Consider the following 15,485-nt stretch of genomic DNA (forward strand, 5'->3'; position numbering starts at 1 on the left):
GCGCGGCAGCCATGTAAATTTAAATGAAGCGGCGATTATTCTCCTATGCCTGGTAGCCTAATCTACATGCCTCTGGCGACAGAGGCATGTAGTCTAGATGTACCCTTAGTGAGCATCAGCCCCTGTGTAAAAGGCATTAAAACACTTGCTAAACTAAAAACTAATTTTGTATGGTGACTGTCTTTTTTGAAGAGGCTTCTGCAAATAACAGTTCATCAAGGAGCTGATAGAGGAAGTATCTGAGCCATTAGCTATCATCTTTGAAAAATCAGACAATATAGGAGAGATTCCAGAAGACCGAAAAAGGGCAAATATAGTGCCCATACATAAAAAGGGAAATAAGAACAACCCAGGAAACTACAGACCAGTCATGCATCTGACAAAGTGGGTCTTTGCCCACAAAAGCTTACGTTCCAATAAATCTGTTAATCTATAAAGTGCCACAGGACTTCTCGTTGTTTATGCAGATTCAGACTAACACGGCTACCCCTCTGATACAGACCAGTCACTAACTTCTGTGCCAGAAAAGATAATAGAGCAAGTAATTAAGGAATTCAACTGAAAACAAATGGAAGATGATGAGGTGATAGGTAACAGCCAGCATGGATTTGTAAAGAACAAATAATGTCAAACCAATCTGATAGCTTTCTCTGATAGGATAACGAGTCTTGTGGCTAAGGGAGAAGTGATGGACATGGTATACCTAGACTTTAGTAAGGCATTTGATACTGTCTCGCATGATATCAATCAACTATGCAAATACAACTTATATGGGGATACTATAAGGTGGGTGCATAACTGGCTGGATAACCATTCTCAGAGAGTAGATATTAATGGTTCACAATCATGCTGGAAGGGCATAACAAGTGGGGTTCCACAGGGTCTGTTTTGGGGCCAGTTCTGTTCAAGATCTTCATCAACTATTTAGATATTGGCATAGAGAGTATGCTTAGATGATACTAAGCTGCGAGGGATTGCAAATGTTTCAGAGAATAGAGTTATAATTCAAAATGATCTGGACAAACTGGAGAAATGGTCTGAGGTAAATAGGATGAAGTTTAATAAGGACAAAGGCAAAGTACTCCACTTAGGGAGGAACAATCAATCAGTTTCACACATACAGACTAGGAAGTGACTGTCTAGGAAGGAGTACTACAGAAAGGGATCTAGGGGTCATACTGGACCACAAGCTAAATATGAGTCAACAGTGTGATGATGTTGCCAAAAAAAGAGTAAACATGATTCCGGGATACATCAACAGGAGTGTTTTGAGCAAGACACGAGAAATCATTCTTCCACTCTATTCTGTGCTAATTAGGCCTAAATTGGAGTAGTGTGTCCATTTCTGGGCACCAAATTTCAAGAAAGATGGAGAAATTGGGGAAGGTCCAGAGAAGAGCAACAAGAATGATTAAAGATCTAGAGAACATGACCTATGAAGGAAGACTGAAAGAATTGGGCTTGTTTAGTTTGGAAAGGAGAAGACAGAGGACATGAGAGCGGTTTTCAGGTATCAAAGGGTGTCACAAGGAGGAGAGAGAAAAATTCTTCTCCTTGGCCTCTGAGGATAGGACAAGAAGCAATGGGCTTAAACTGCAGCAAGGGAGGTTTAGGTTGGACATTAGGAAAAACTTCCTAACTGTCAGGGTGGTTAAACACTGGAATAAGTTGCCTAGGGAGGTTGTGGAATCCAACCTGCTTTTAAATAGAGAGAATCCAAGCTCTATAGCAATACTTTCTTGCCTCTGACTAAGCTGGGTTTGCTCCTCCCCATAATGAGCCTGATGCTGTTTGGCTAAGGGGTGTTTGCTAACTTATTGAGAGAGATACCTTGTTGCTAGAGATGGCTGTGTAAGAACCTGAAAGCAAGGCTTGTCCTCATCTTTGTGTTTTCCTTACTGAGAGCTTATCCACACTTATTGATGTGTGGTGCTACTGCCTGATTTTTCTCTTCACAACAGGCCTAGAATCTTCCTACTTTCCCTCTCCTCTGTGTCTCTTCAAACCTTCCTGCACACTACCTTTTCTAGTATGATCGAGGAAGCACAAACAGTGCAGCAAGGGACAACATATCTATCAAAGGGTTGAAGTTCCCTTGCTTGGGATTCTTAGTGCAAATAGTGCTTACACACTAGAGCAAGTTCAACACCATCTGCTTTGTTGACACAGTACTTCATAAACAGTTGTCCCCCCCCCCCCCCCCCACAGCCTAAGGCTTTTCCCCAAGTCTTTCTCTGCTACCCAGACACAGGGCAGGACTGAAGTGAGAGCATTCATCTCAGATCTTGGGCATCTCTGGTGCACCCTTCCAGGCTCCCCCATATCTTCCTGACTTCCTTTCAACAGTTTCCAGCTGACAGGATGAATCACCCAGATAATTATTTAATTGCTTAGTACCAAAACTTACCTCAGCAATGTACCCAAGGTGGGGACACCTCCAAACTCTGAGTGGAGAGTCCGCCTTAGACTACTCACATTGTTACAACAGGCTTAGCTTTCACATACTATGAGTGTCTGCACACAAAGTAACCCCCTAATTGGCAGCTGTGGTGGATATTGATCAGCCCAGAGTAACCAGCTGTGACCATAAGATGTACATAAAACATTCTCCAACTCTGACGTGAGTTCCCACACTCGATCATTGAATATAAAGATAATTCAAGGGAATCTTAAAATATGAGGAAGCGGCAAGAAACTTATGACTCAGACTAACATGGATATAGACCCAGCCGTATAACTTTGCTTGTCTCTAGACATGGCATAGGGCAATTTTTTCCCAGGTGCAAACCCCTTTGGAAATCTCAGACAGTCTGTCCCCTTCTTCTCCCTGCTTGAAAACCATTGGCTTATGATGAACTAGTTGTTTCCTTACAAGGGAAATTTTTGCTGCGCATGATTTATTGCAACATTGTTTTAATAATGCTGTTTCTTTTGGCACAAGTCAGAAGTCATTTCTGCCCACTCATGGTCTAGGCTGACAGCATCAAACAAGACATATATCAGTTGCTCAGTAGCTTTCATAAGCAGCCCATCATGCTAGATAACTTGAAACTACAGTATTTCATATCACTCTCTTCCCTAAGATACAGGTAATAAACCCAAAAAAGAAACTTTCAAGTTAGTGACAATAAATGTAAATTTCTTGTAAGATATGAAAAATCTTTTAAAACACTGTTGCCTTTCCTTTCCCTTCCCTTCCTCTCCCCTCCAATCTAGAGTGATCACGCAAGGAGCCAATATTAGTCACAGAAGATGAATCCTTTATTCAAGGTCAAATGAAAGTGAACAGGAAATGGGTTACTCATCTTCAGAGAATTGCCTATTTGGTGGCCCTTACTACATGTTTCACATTATTAGCCTGACCAATTTCTTTACTTGCTGTGCAATATAAAGACTTGTACTGTTCTGGAAATATAAATTCATATGACCCTTAAACATCATAAGATACAATGCAAAGAAAATACTATTAAAACATATGTTCATTTAAGAGGTCTTTGCTTTTTGGCTACAGGGTTCAACATTTTCTCATGTTGCAATAAGTAATGTTAGTTTTATTTTGGTGCACACTGGTGTTCTCACTGCTTTGTTCAAGGCGCTCAGCTATAGTGACAGCATGATTTTCAGTTGATCATCTGTCACTCAATGCTGATGATCAGAGGCAAAAAACCATGCAACTAGTGTTAATTGGCTAAAATTAGTCTGCGAATATATGTATATATGTACTTTGAGAATGTTGAACATTGTAACCTGCTTGCAATTTTATATTATCCTGACCAAACACCTGTACAGTTACCTTCTGCTGTAAAATACTGTCTCTTTTTTATTTAAGGTTTGGTGTTCAGGCAACTTACCCATTTAGCCGTTGCTCTAAGTGAGTTCTATTCTACTTACTTTCAACATACACAATTTCTACACAGTCTGTTCATTCATATTTAATAATGCAAGGTGAGGGGCAGCCCCAGATAACTCTGGGCAGTGATTACAGGGAACCCAATTTCCAATGTTTGAGTCACAACCCTGTGGAAGTCATGAAAACTATTTGCTAATGTAGATAAGACAGGTCTGCAGGAAATAGCTAGCTCTGCCAAGTACAGTTAAACTCACCACTTCTAGCAGCTGTCCCTGGAACACTAGAAGAATTCTCCCAAGTACCATCCTTCCATGGATTTAAGAACTTTCACATCCTATTGACTGTTGCTGGGACTTGAAACTTTCAGAAATGCTCATCTACAGTTACTTCTATCGGGAAAATTTTAGACTTGAAAAAGTAGGTGACAAAAACTCAGCTGGAAAGCAACATATTGCAATGACTGGCTAAAAGCAATGTCAACACTCACATGTGCGGACATAAGGTTATAGCCGGACATTGTGGGTCTTAGCAATTTTCAGAACTGAATGCTGGTAGGAGGAGATATTTTGGAAATTTAAGTGTAATATGTATCTCCCTTTGAAAATCAAACTAAATGTCTCTTTTTGGCAAAAGCCCATCATGTCCTTTCTGCAAATGGAGGGCTGTAGATAACATCATAATACAAGCCACATCACAAATCAACCTTTGCAAAACTCGATGTCCCTACTTTTGTTTCAAAGCCAGGTTCACCATGGTGAGCCATGTGATCTGACTTACGGTTTTGAACAGGCTGATTCATGTGGCTTTGTCTCAGTCAAGTTTTGCCCCCAACATGGAGTGAATCAGAAGAGAAGGAATGTAAACCTATGCTGATAGTCCAGATGAACCAAGACTGCTCAAGCTTATATAATAATGGCCTCTATCAATGATGTGACATATGCAAGAGGTTGGACAGACTTGAAAGACATCCTGTGGTGGAGGGGGACGGGACAGCAAAGACTTTGGACAGAATTTTACATACACTGTAGTCTTTAAGGCACAGCCCACACTGCTAATACAATATAATTGATCAAAGAGAACATCTTTTTAAGCTTGTCAACCTAAACAGCCTTCTTACACTCTTGCATTTGACATCTATCTATATAGCCATCGTGAGGATGATCAGTATGGAAAATTTCAGCTCTCCGGAGATGGTGGCTGCGCAGCACAATGAAAAAAGCTATTAGACAAGAATAAGCCTATTGATTAACAGACCGACCTGAGCAGCAAAACTTGCTTGTGTTAACCACAATGCCTACTCATACTAAAAACTTCCATTCTAGTTGCCAAGTTGCAGTATCCATAATTAAAATTCCTGCTGCTTCAATAGTCAAAACAGAAACTGGGCAAATGAAACCCTGTTTACTGTTGTTGTGGTCTCCATGGCATATTTATAGAACTCAACAACACTTCAGTCCATTCCCTAGTAGTGTTTCATTCCAGTGTTGCCTCCGATCCATTGATTTAATGCTTTGGAGCTATGGGGTGGGGGAAATTCCAAAGAAAAAGCTTAGGGGCTCCAACCTAACATTTCCGTATGTGGCATAGTGCAAAAATATGTTAAAGGTCCAGTTGAGCCAACCTCCTGCTAACTTCATTAGGAATGCAGATTTTGGTCCTCATAAGGGGTTAATAAAAAAAAAACAAAAAAACCCACTCAAATCCTCATACCATGGAACATTTTCACTTGACAGTGGGTAACAGCTGAGCAGAGCTGTTATACTTTAGATTTTTAGAAGGACTATTTTAGAATCTGGTACATCTACTACTTCCTCAAAGCAGTATTGTCATTCAATGCACACTGATTTGTATTTCTCGTGGCTGTCCAAGCAGGTGCATTTCCAGCTCCTTTCTGCTAGTCAAAAAGGTGACTTCATTAATAGTGCCTGTGAGAGATCTGTTAATGCAGTATAAAATATATCAAAATGAATGGCTGACTTAGGACTTAGCAGCCCTTTAAAAAACTACATAGTATCAAATCTCAGGTCTAGTACATCTTGCATAAAGGAATGGAGTTTGTACTGTTTTCCCCTAGAGTTGTCCTTACATTCCTGCTCAGTTCAGTTCAGTCTCATACCGTGTTTCCCCATTTATCCTGAAAATACAGAGCATGAAGAATTTAGGCTATTTAATGCTGTCTTATTGATGTCAGCCTGAGACTGAGAGGTGAATATGGCTACAGACAGAACAGTACTCAGATGCCTACGTCATATTTCCAAGTGCGTACATTTTCCTATTCATAATATTTACTAATCTCAGAATATTTTATTCAAATGTACCAATTGCCTCTAGAGGTACAACTGTTAACTCTCTTTTCCCTCCTCACTGCAATGAACATGTAAAGAAAAAGTGCATTGATTTGCTTAGCCCACCAGTATGAAAGTGCAGAATAAAGGGCATTTTCAGAGTCTTAAGACAAGTATCAAAAGCTGCTCTCTTGCAGAAAGTGATTTAATTCTTGACACAAAGACTGGAGGAACAATGTGTACAACAGCCTCCAATCTGCAGCGATATCGGTTAGTACTAACAAAATACACTCTACTAGTTAATGAATTACTTAAATCTCAAAAGGTTTTAACTAAAGGGGATTGGAAATGGGCCTACAATCTCTTATAGTGCGTTCACATTGCCAGTGTTAGAAATACCATCACTTTGCCTTAAGTGGACTTCTTCCAGGCCTAGGTTCCAATAATGCGTATTCTAATTTAAGTTTCAAATGTAACCATAAACACACTGACAAGTACTTCTTGCCAGACGGAGCCTTCATGCTGGGTGAGCGATAAAGATACAGACCACCTTGAAGCTGTAGTGGAGCTGTTTCCATGGAGTCTGGGCAGAAATTAAGCTGAAAGCTTTACCTGAAAGTTGCCTGATGCTACTTAGAGAATGACAAAGCCATTTAGGAAAAAGGTCAAGGGGACAAACAAAGATTAAGGCTTTTAACACATGCCATGTTGGTAACTGCATTGCCAGCATACAGCATTGGGTGGTTATATTCTGAGGGCTTGTTTGCATGTGTAGACAAGCCTTGAAAAGTAATTAATGGCATCTGCTTTCTCTATTGATCTCTCTCCTGTGCGTTCTTTAGAATCTCTGCTCTCTTTAGCGACATTCTATTACTTTTTTCCTACTCCCAGTTGCTGCATTGGCTCTGGAGCGCTAAGAAAGTGAACTGTGATGTATTCTGACTCTCCTGTCAGAACAGTTAACTGAATGCTAACTGCAGCATATTTATCAGTTTAACTTTCAGATTCCCAGAGAATATTACAGGGCTGCTATTTAGTAAAACATGCATTTGTAAACATAGCACACATTTACAAGCCTCCAATATACTCATTTCAATTTCTTTTCACTTAAGCTTGTCTTTACAGAAAACCCCTTTGTGGTTCAGCACAGTGAATCACAGAAACTAACAAATGTAGAATCCAGAGAAACAGCTGAGTTGGTCAAAGTCTTCCAGGAGGAGAACACTAGTTACCCTGCAGTCCTGCAAGTGCAGGATGATAAAAAAATAATCCCAAAGTGTCTGGTACTAGAATCTAGTTATGCTCTCCCGTTTTTCTATACATTAAAACTTGCATCCTCTCTTAAATGTTGTATCAACAGCAGTTCTTGTACTGGTTTACAGATTTTTGAGAGCAGCATTTTCCCTTCTTATGTTTGCTCTTTCCCCTAGAGCACTCTGGAGCATGATGTCTTCACTGTTCTTTGGTAGAGGGGGAAACTGTCATCACAGAATAAAGCTGTTTAAGGAATTCAGCATCGACACACCAACAGAAATAGAACATTGAAAGCATCATTTTAGCGCCATCCTTACCAATTGCACATACCACAACAACAAGACATCTTTGTTGCATCTCTTTCCTTACCCCGTCTCACTAGTGAACTATTCTACTGTCCCTTGCATTCCAAAACACATGCACACAAAGCCATTATAACAAGGAGGGCATGGATAAGAGTCTTTGAACAAAGTTAATTGGTACATCATTATGAAACCCTTAAGTCGTTTCTCTCAAAGAATATAAAGTTCACCATATTCTGTACATGTTGTTGGTTTCTCAGTTATAAAGTAAACACGGTAACAAATTGTTCATAAAGCATTGATTTTTTTTTTTCAACACAGCCCCTTCTGGTTTTGTTTTTGAAAGTCCTCTAGTCAGAACACAATAAAGAGATGTATTACTAGTGTGTGCAGACGGTGTATGACAGCAGAGGAAGGAAGAGAGAGGCACTTTGATAGGCTGGTATTCTTAGACTTCCCTTTTTTCTGTGTAGGTTTATATTCCTGACACTAGATGGTAGCATTGTCACAGAAAACCATCGTGGATAGGCACTTGGCAGCAAGATTCCAAGGCAGTGCCCAGCACTCTGCTATGTCATCAGAATTGGTTTCTGCCGCACTTCCAGAATATCTAAACAGACAAGGGAAGACAAGTGACAATCTGTATTGAGAATACCTGGCAAAAGTTGTAATTGTTCAACAGCAAGTAAAGTGCAACAGTGATCTAATCATGGATTTCATATTAAGTCACATCTATACTTATCTGCAGATCAATGGTCCGAAGGTCGATCTTCGGACATTCGATTTAGCAGGTCTAGTAAGGACCTGCTAAATCAAATGCTGAAGGCACCCTCATTGACCCCAGTAGTCCCAGTCCTCATGAGGAGTTAGGGAAGCTGATGGGAACATTTCTCCTGTTGATCTCGCACTCCGGGGACAATGCCAAAGTTCAAATTAAAGGTACAGTACATCAACGCCAGTTACGCAATTAACATAGCTGGAGTTGTGTATTTTAATTCAAACTTATCCCCTAGTAAAGACCTGGCCCTAGTCAAATTGTTTTCACACTAATTCAAAAGGGGGTTAAAAAGCAGAACTGTCACATCATCTACCATATAAAACATTCATTTCCTGTTCTGAGTACTAAAAGTGTGGTAGTAAATAGGAGCTATGTGACATCAGAGAAAAAGGACAACTGATCCAATGTACAGTTATTGTAGTTGCATAGGATTCCTTGATAGGAAAGCGTAGCTGAACGGTATCCTTTCAGATGCCTTCGTTAGCCAGTGGAAGAGTCTTCCAAGGGAACTGGTGGAAGCCCCATCACTAAAAAAGTTACTGTAGCAAAATAAGCTTTTGCTGCCATGCAGAAATGCACCCAAATTCTGTTCTCACACACCAAAGGAGTCGAGCCCATGGGTTTCTTAAAGCTTTAGAGACAAACATTGATAAGATTTTGTCTGATGGCCTCGGTTACAGACAACACAAAGCCTAAGGGGTTGGAGCATTTTTACTGTGATCTAGTACAAGAATACATTCATTGAAGAGTGGTTTTGAAGTCAGGATTCAGTTTCTATATTGGCATTGAAAGGCAGACACTTAAATTTGAGTTTAGATGCCTAAATGGGTACTTTAGTTACTTAAATGACATTTCAAAATTGGGCTGCCAGTCTCTCCTTTATTAGGCAACAGAAAAAAAAAAAAGGATTTCACACTTAAGAAGCAGAATAAATACATGTGCACAACTTGCAAAAATCAAGCTTTAGTGCTGAATAAGATTCTCACTAGCTCCCACTCAATAAATTAATGGAGATTGCCTATCTCCTAGAACTGGAAGGGACCTTGCAAGGTTGTTGAGTCCAGTCCCCTGCCTTCACAGCAGGACCAAATACCATTCCTGACAAATTTTTGCCCTAAATCTCTAAATGACCGTCTCAAGGATTGAACTCACAACCCTGGGTTTTGCAGGCCAATGCACAAACCACTGAACTATCCCTCCCCCCCTTGTAAAGAAGGAAACCGCGTACATCTTTCTAGCCAGTTTTCCCCCTTTCTAGCAGTGCTTGTAGCACTTGGGTGCTCTGGGAATGACCTCTGAAGCCAGCCAAATATCCTCCTCACAAAGTGCTGCTGCACCAGCCAGATTCATCAGTGCTGAACTGCGAACCAGAATCTATATCTGTGCAGGTGATTAGCTGTGGGTTATTTTAGACCCTAATTCTTGTAAGCCTGCCTTTGAAACATTTTCCTACAGAGAGCCTCAGAAGGGTGTTAGCCATCAGCAAACAGGATGGAGGCATTTATGAAGCCCAATTAAACATGTAGTAAATGCCAGAAGAAAACCATACATTTCTCTGTACTGCAAAATGCATACATTAAGAGAGATAGGCCTTGATGAAGGCTCCAGTTATGCAGCAGATACAGTCTCAAATATCTAGAAGTGATTTTATAATATGAATATATAGTTATCCATTAAGGTACAGATTTAGCTATGGTTCTCCATTTTCCTCAAGTATTCTTCACAGTCTGTTTTTAACTGTGGAGGGCCAATGGATGGATGAATGAATGGAATTTAAATTTGTCATTTTATTCTGAATTACACTGACCGCTATATGCAAAGGGAAAAAGGATATCCATATCCATCACTTTGCTAGTTGTAGTATTTGTCACTGACTCAGTTTCACATGCTGTAAAAGGAGGATAAATACTGATGCATCTTTGTAAAGAGTTTTGAGACTCCTTGCTGAAAATTAGCCTATAATTGCAAGCTATTATAATAGGATAATGCAACTGGAGGCATGATAGGCACATCAGTTCCCCCTTTCAACATTCCTTGACTAGTGTAAAAAAAAACCATTTCCTTAGTACAAGTCCACCCAGTCTTCAAGCTACCTCACAGAAAGACCCTGACAAGTAGATAATATTTATAATGTTCCCTGAATTGCAATAACTGTGGGGTTTTACTGGATTAATGCAAAAAGTGATTTCATTAGGTGAAAGCTCTGTGCTCAGACAAACCCATTTGGGATCTATCAGTTCACACATCCCAGGTGATCTCAACTGCTGGACTGGAGCATGAAGTGAGGTGGATTCAAAGATACAGGAGGCCCAAGTAAAAAAGATCTTCCCAGATCAAAACCAGCTCCTTACAATTCACCCAGAAAATATCTTTGAGACTGTGCAGACTATGGAATGCAGTTGTAGCATAGCATGAAATGCTGTTATGTAACCGGACAAATAATTTTGTACTGAGCTTGCTAAGTGGTCTGAAAGGGCACTTTCATCTACAGGGCATTACGATGCTCCAACCTGAAGCTGAAAGAGGCATAGCTGGGTTTGCCTGAAGAGAAGCGTCACAGCCTCCAGATTGACATAAACAAGTACTCTTGATCACTGCTGCTCTCTCAGCATCCATAAGCAGCCTAGGATCATACAGGATCTCTAGACTGGCAGCCTTATCATGGAAAGGTTAGTATGCTCCCTCAATTGACAGCAAAAGCACAGACCCATCCTGCTGTTTTCCTCAGCCCATGAGCAATAATTCTGTCTTTAGCAAACAGATTGGCATTAGTTGGATACAAGTCTTCAGAAAGCCTAGGTCACAGCTGAGACATAGGTCAACTAAATTGGCAATGGTCAATTGACATGAATACAGGAAAGAAAAAATACAGGAAGTCCCCGACATGCGATCCCCCGAGTTCCGACCCTCCCGCACTTACAACCATTTTTGTAAGCGTGGAAGGGGCCAGAAACCCGACTTATGTCCTCGGCCTGCGTTTACAACGGCGCATGGCTTCTACCGTAAATGCTGGTTCAAGGTACGACACCCCAACTTGCGACGCTTCCCCCAGAACAGACCGCATCACAAGTCAGGGGCCTCCTGTATCAATTTGATAGTTTTATAAGAAGCCTAACCCTAAGACACTAGCTAAGTCACAGGCATGCATCACTTGGGGACTAAGCTATTTGGGGTATTTATGAGAAAACCTGAAAGGTTTCACCTGTTAAAATTCGATGCAGTGGCAAAGTGACATAGGTTAAATGTGCATAGAGGAGGAAGTTTTCATCTGTTCTGTTTAACTTCAGCCAGGAGCCAACCAGAGACCGTCCTGTTCCAGATAAGGACCGTGACCTTAGATTCGAAGCATTGTGCAGATCTGTCAAGGTAGAAGACAATAATCTTAAAGAAACTGTGCTTTAAATCCATCCTGTCTCAGGCATGTTCAGGCATCCATTTCATCTTGAAAAGAACCCTCACAAACAGGATGAAAGTGGTGGTGTGATAAATGATCTAGAACTGAATTCCATGCGGGGCACTGAGACCCGTCCTTCAGGCAGTGGTCATTGGCAGCAGTGGAATGCAGGATCTTGCAAAGCAAATGCTCATTATCACTTGAATTAACAGTGACTCCACATGCTGGTGGAAGTAGTAATCAGTTATCTTATCATGGTCGAACACCAGTCTGGATCTTAGGCACACAGATGTTCTTGATCACAAAATCTCTCTGTATAGATATAGCTTATGTAGAAAAGTAACACTACGAAATTATTGTACTTTTAGCTCTCAAATAAGATCAACACCTGGAAGCCAGGAAAGGCAACACCATGTGATGAACCAGCTCAGTTCACAAGGACCACAGTTGGGTATACCCTACCACATGGCTTTCTTTACATCATCAATTGATAGCGCCAAAAATAGGCTCTCAAATGGAACAGGGACTTAAGTTACACAACAGTATTTACATTAGAGCTTGGGCTGAACAGAAACTTGAAACAACTTTGGGAGGGAGCTGCTCGAAACTGAAAACTAGGACAGAACCAAAAGGCCTTAACAGTAGAGAAATGTGCAGCAGTGGCCATTCCAGCAAACCCTAGAACAAAGAATGTGAGAAGCCAATTTCTTATTTCCTCATTGCTGTCAGAGAGCTTGTGGTGGTCAGCCTATCAATCTACTTTTCCCTCCCATTCCAGGAGATGCCATAGAAAGTCTCAGCTTGACAAAGCCCTGGCTGGGATGATGGTAGTTGGGATTAGCCCTGCTTTGGGCAGGGGGCTGGACTTGATGACCTCGTGAAGTCTCTTCCAGCCCTAAGATTCTATGAAATCCCAAACATACATAGATCCAGCACTATAAAGTCTATTATCAACTATTTAGTTAGAAGGTGGCCAATTCAACTTGGGTAAGGTTTTCAAAAGCATGCAAGTGACTAACATGCCTAACTCATTTCTAAAAAGTGACTTGGGTGCTACTGAAAACTAGACCCCACATCAAATTGATTAAATTCCTATTGAATGAAATCTCTGGAGGAAAAAAAAATGTAGGGACAGCAGAAGTGTCTCTAAGACAAGCAAAAGGAAATTGTCCCCTCTACAAACTAAAGGACAGTTCAGAGTAGGGTCCTCAGAGGGCTGTTCATGAATCTTTCAGCGCCTCACCCCTGCTGTTCTCTTTTCTCCCTAGTAAAAAGGGACACAATAAAACTGGGCCCTATTAACTCTGTCTGGTGTAGGATTCCCCAGGCATAAGCATGGTGGAAGAATGTATTAAGGCTGTCTTCCAAGGATCCCCTTGCAAAGCCTGGCACAGGGAGCACACCAGGGGCAGCATGCAGTACTGAACACACTCCAGGCTATGCGGAGGCCTCCAGGGCAAGAGAGAGCCTGGCACAATTTAAGTCAAGCACTCAAGGATCTTTGAGTAATACTAAGAGCTTCTACATCAATGGTCTCCAACCTTTTTACACCCAAGATTTTTAAATGACAGAACAAGTCAAGATCTATCACCCTGCCCCGTCCTTCAAGCCCCGCTCTCTCTATTCTCCTCCTCTCCATCACTTGTTATCCGCAACCCTTATACTGCTGCTTTTCCCCCCCAATTCTTCTGTAGGAAGAGGTTTTTCCAATATTTGGCCTGTCTAGACTGGACCAAATATCAGAAAAACCCCTTCTTTTGGAAGCCCCCTTATTCCTCGTGGAAAGAGGAATGACCTAAAGATCACGTTAGCTCTTCCACTAAAAGAAGCAAAAGAACAAACGCATCCCTGGATGCAGAAGAGTTTTTCTGGGATATCTCCGGAATCCTGAAAAACTCCTGCAGTCTAGCCGTAACCTCGCTGGGTTGAGACAGGATGTGTAGGCTCTGGGGTGGGAATGAGGGACTTGGGTGTGGGAAGGGGTGAGAGGTGCAAGCTCTGGGAGGAAATCTGGATGCAGGAGAAGGTGGAGAAGGGGATGGTGGCTCCGGGAGGGGGCGCCAGGCTGGGCAGTATTGGGGTCAGATGTAGGGGTAGGGTACTAAGCAAGCCACAGACTTCTGGATGTGAGAGTTCAGGAATTTGGGTTGGGGTATGTGAGGGGCTCAGGGCAGAGGTTCCAGTGTATGATCGGCTCAGATGTACATAAGAACATAAGAACGGCCGTACTGGGTCAGACCAAAGGTCCATCTAGCCCACTATCCTGTCTACCGACAGAGGCCAGCACCAGGTGCCCCAGAGAGGGTGGACCGAAGACAATGATCAAGCGATTTGTCTCCTGCCATCCTTCTCCAGCCTCTGACAAACAGAGGCCAAGGACACCATTTTCTCCCCTGGCTAATAGCCTTTTATGGACCTAACCTCCATGAATTTATCCAGCTTCTCTTTAAACTCTATTATAGTCCTAGCCTTCACAGCCTCCTCTGGCAAGGAGTTCCACAGGTTGACTACACGCTGTGTGAAGAAGAACTTTCTTTTATTAGTTTTAAACCTGCTCCCCATTAATTTCATTTGGTGTCCTCTAGTTCTTCTGTCATGGGAACTAATAAATAACTTTTCTTTATCCGCCCTCTCCACACCACTCATGATTTTATAGACCTCTATCATATCCCCCCTCAGTCTCCTCTTTTCTAAACTGAAAAGTCCCAGTCGCTTTAACCTCTCCTCATATGGGACCCATTCCAAACCCCTAATCATTTTAGTTGCCCTTTTCTGAACCCTTTCCAAGGCCAAAATATCTTTTTTGAGGTGAGGAGACCACATCCGTACACAGTATTCAAGATGTGGGCGTACCATAGTTTTATACAGGGGCAGTAAGATATTCTGGGTCTGGGGGAAAGAAGTGTAGGTGTTATGATGCTATGGCCCCAACCAGGGGTTTTGGTGGCCAGGCTTCATTTTTAAATAAAATACTGTGTCAAACAAAAAAAGTTTCTGCATTGTCTTTATTTCTGAGAAGGGCAGGGAACCTGTTTTGAGTCAGGGGTCACTGACCCAAGAAAAGTCAGTTGGGGCCACACGAGTGAAATGCAAAAAAAAAAAAAAAAAAAAAAAAAAAAACACACTCCTCCAACTCCCCCTCAAGCTTCACTAATGTGGCCCCAACTGTGTTGGTGGAAACGGGACATAGTACTGGGGAAGGGTGCTAGTGGGTGCTTTGGCAGGGGACAGGGGTGCCAGTGGGGACAGAGTTCTGTGGCTGGGAGCAGGGGACAGGGTGCTGGCAGAGGAGAGGGAGCAGGGTGCTGGGAGGGGAGAGGGAGCAGAGTTCTGCAGCTGGGGACAGGGTGCCAGTGGGGACAGAGTTCTGTGGCTGGGGAGAGGAAACTGGGAGCTGGGTACAAAATTTCTGTAATTCTGTCTGGCTCTAACACTCTCACCTGAACCATTCATGTTATATTTGCATCCTTTTTAGATAAGAGGAGATTGAGTTCAGTGGCTTTGAGATTAAAATAAAAGATTTATTATAATGGTAAATAAATCTATATTTTCCTAAGGGCATGACAGAAGAGAGAGACTCCAACTCAAATGAAAAAAGAGGGAATTTAAATCATGAGAATTG

At 41.8% G+C, this 15,485-nt stretch overlaps 1 protein-coding gene across 2 annotated transcripts in view; it reads right to left on the reverse strand.

The window, feature by feature from the left end:
* Positions 1-3,239: 3,239 nt before the first annotated feature.
* Positions 3,240-15,485, reverse strand: part of KIAA0930 (KIAA0930 ortholog) — a 139,532-nt gene continuing 127,286 nt past the window's right edge. Inside the window, exons 9-10 of one of the 2 annotated variants that reach the window (XM_075899899.1) lie at positions 11,672-11,827; positions 3,240-8,301 (exon numbers count right to left, since the gene is read on the reverse strand). In XM_075899899.1, the coding sequence (XP_075756014.1) occupies positions 8,261-8,301; positions 11,672-11,827 (197 nt within the window). In that variant the 3' untranslated portion in view covers positions 3,240-8,260. The remainder of the gene's footprint in view (positions 8,302-11,671; positions 11,828-15,485) is intronic. The other variant, XM_075899906.1, reaches the window with a different exon arrangement.

Source organism: Pelodiscus sinensis, chromosome 1, assembly GCF_049634645.1.
Source record: "Pelodiscus sinensis isolate JC-2024 chromosome 1, ASM4963464v1, whole genome shotgun sequence".
NCBI lineage: Eukaryota > Metazoa > Chordata > Testudines > Trionychidae > Pelodiscus > Pelodiscus sinensis.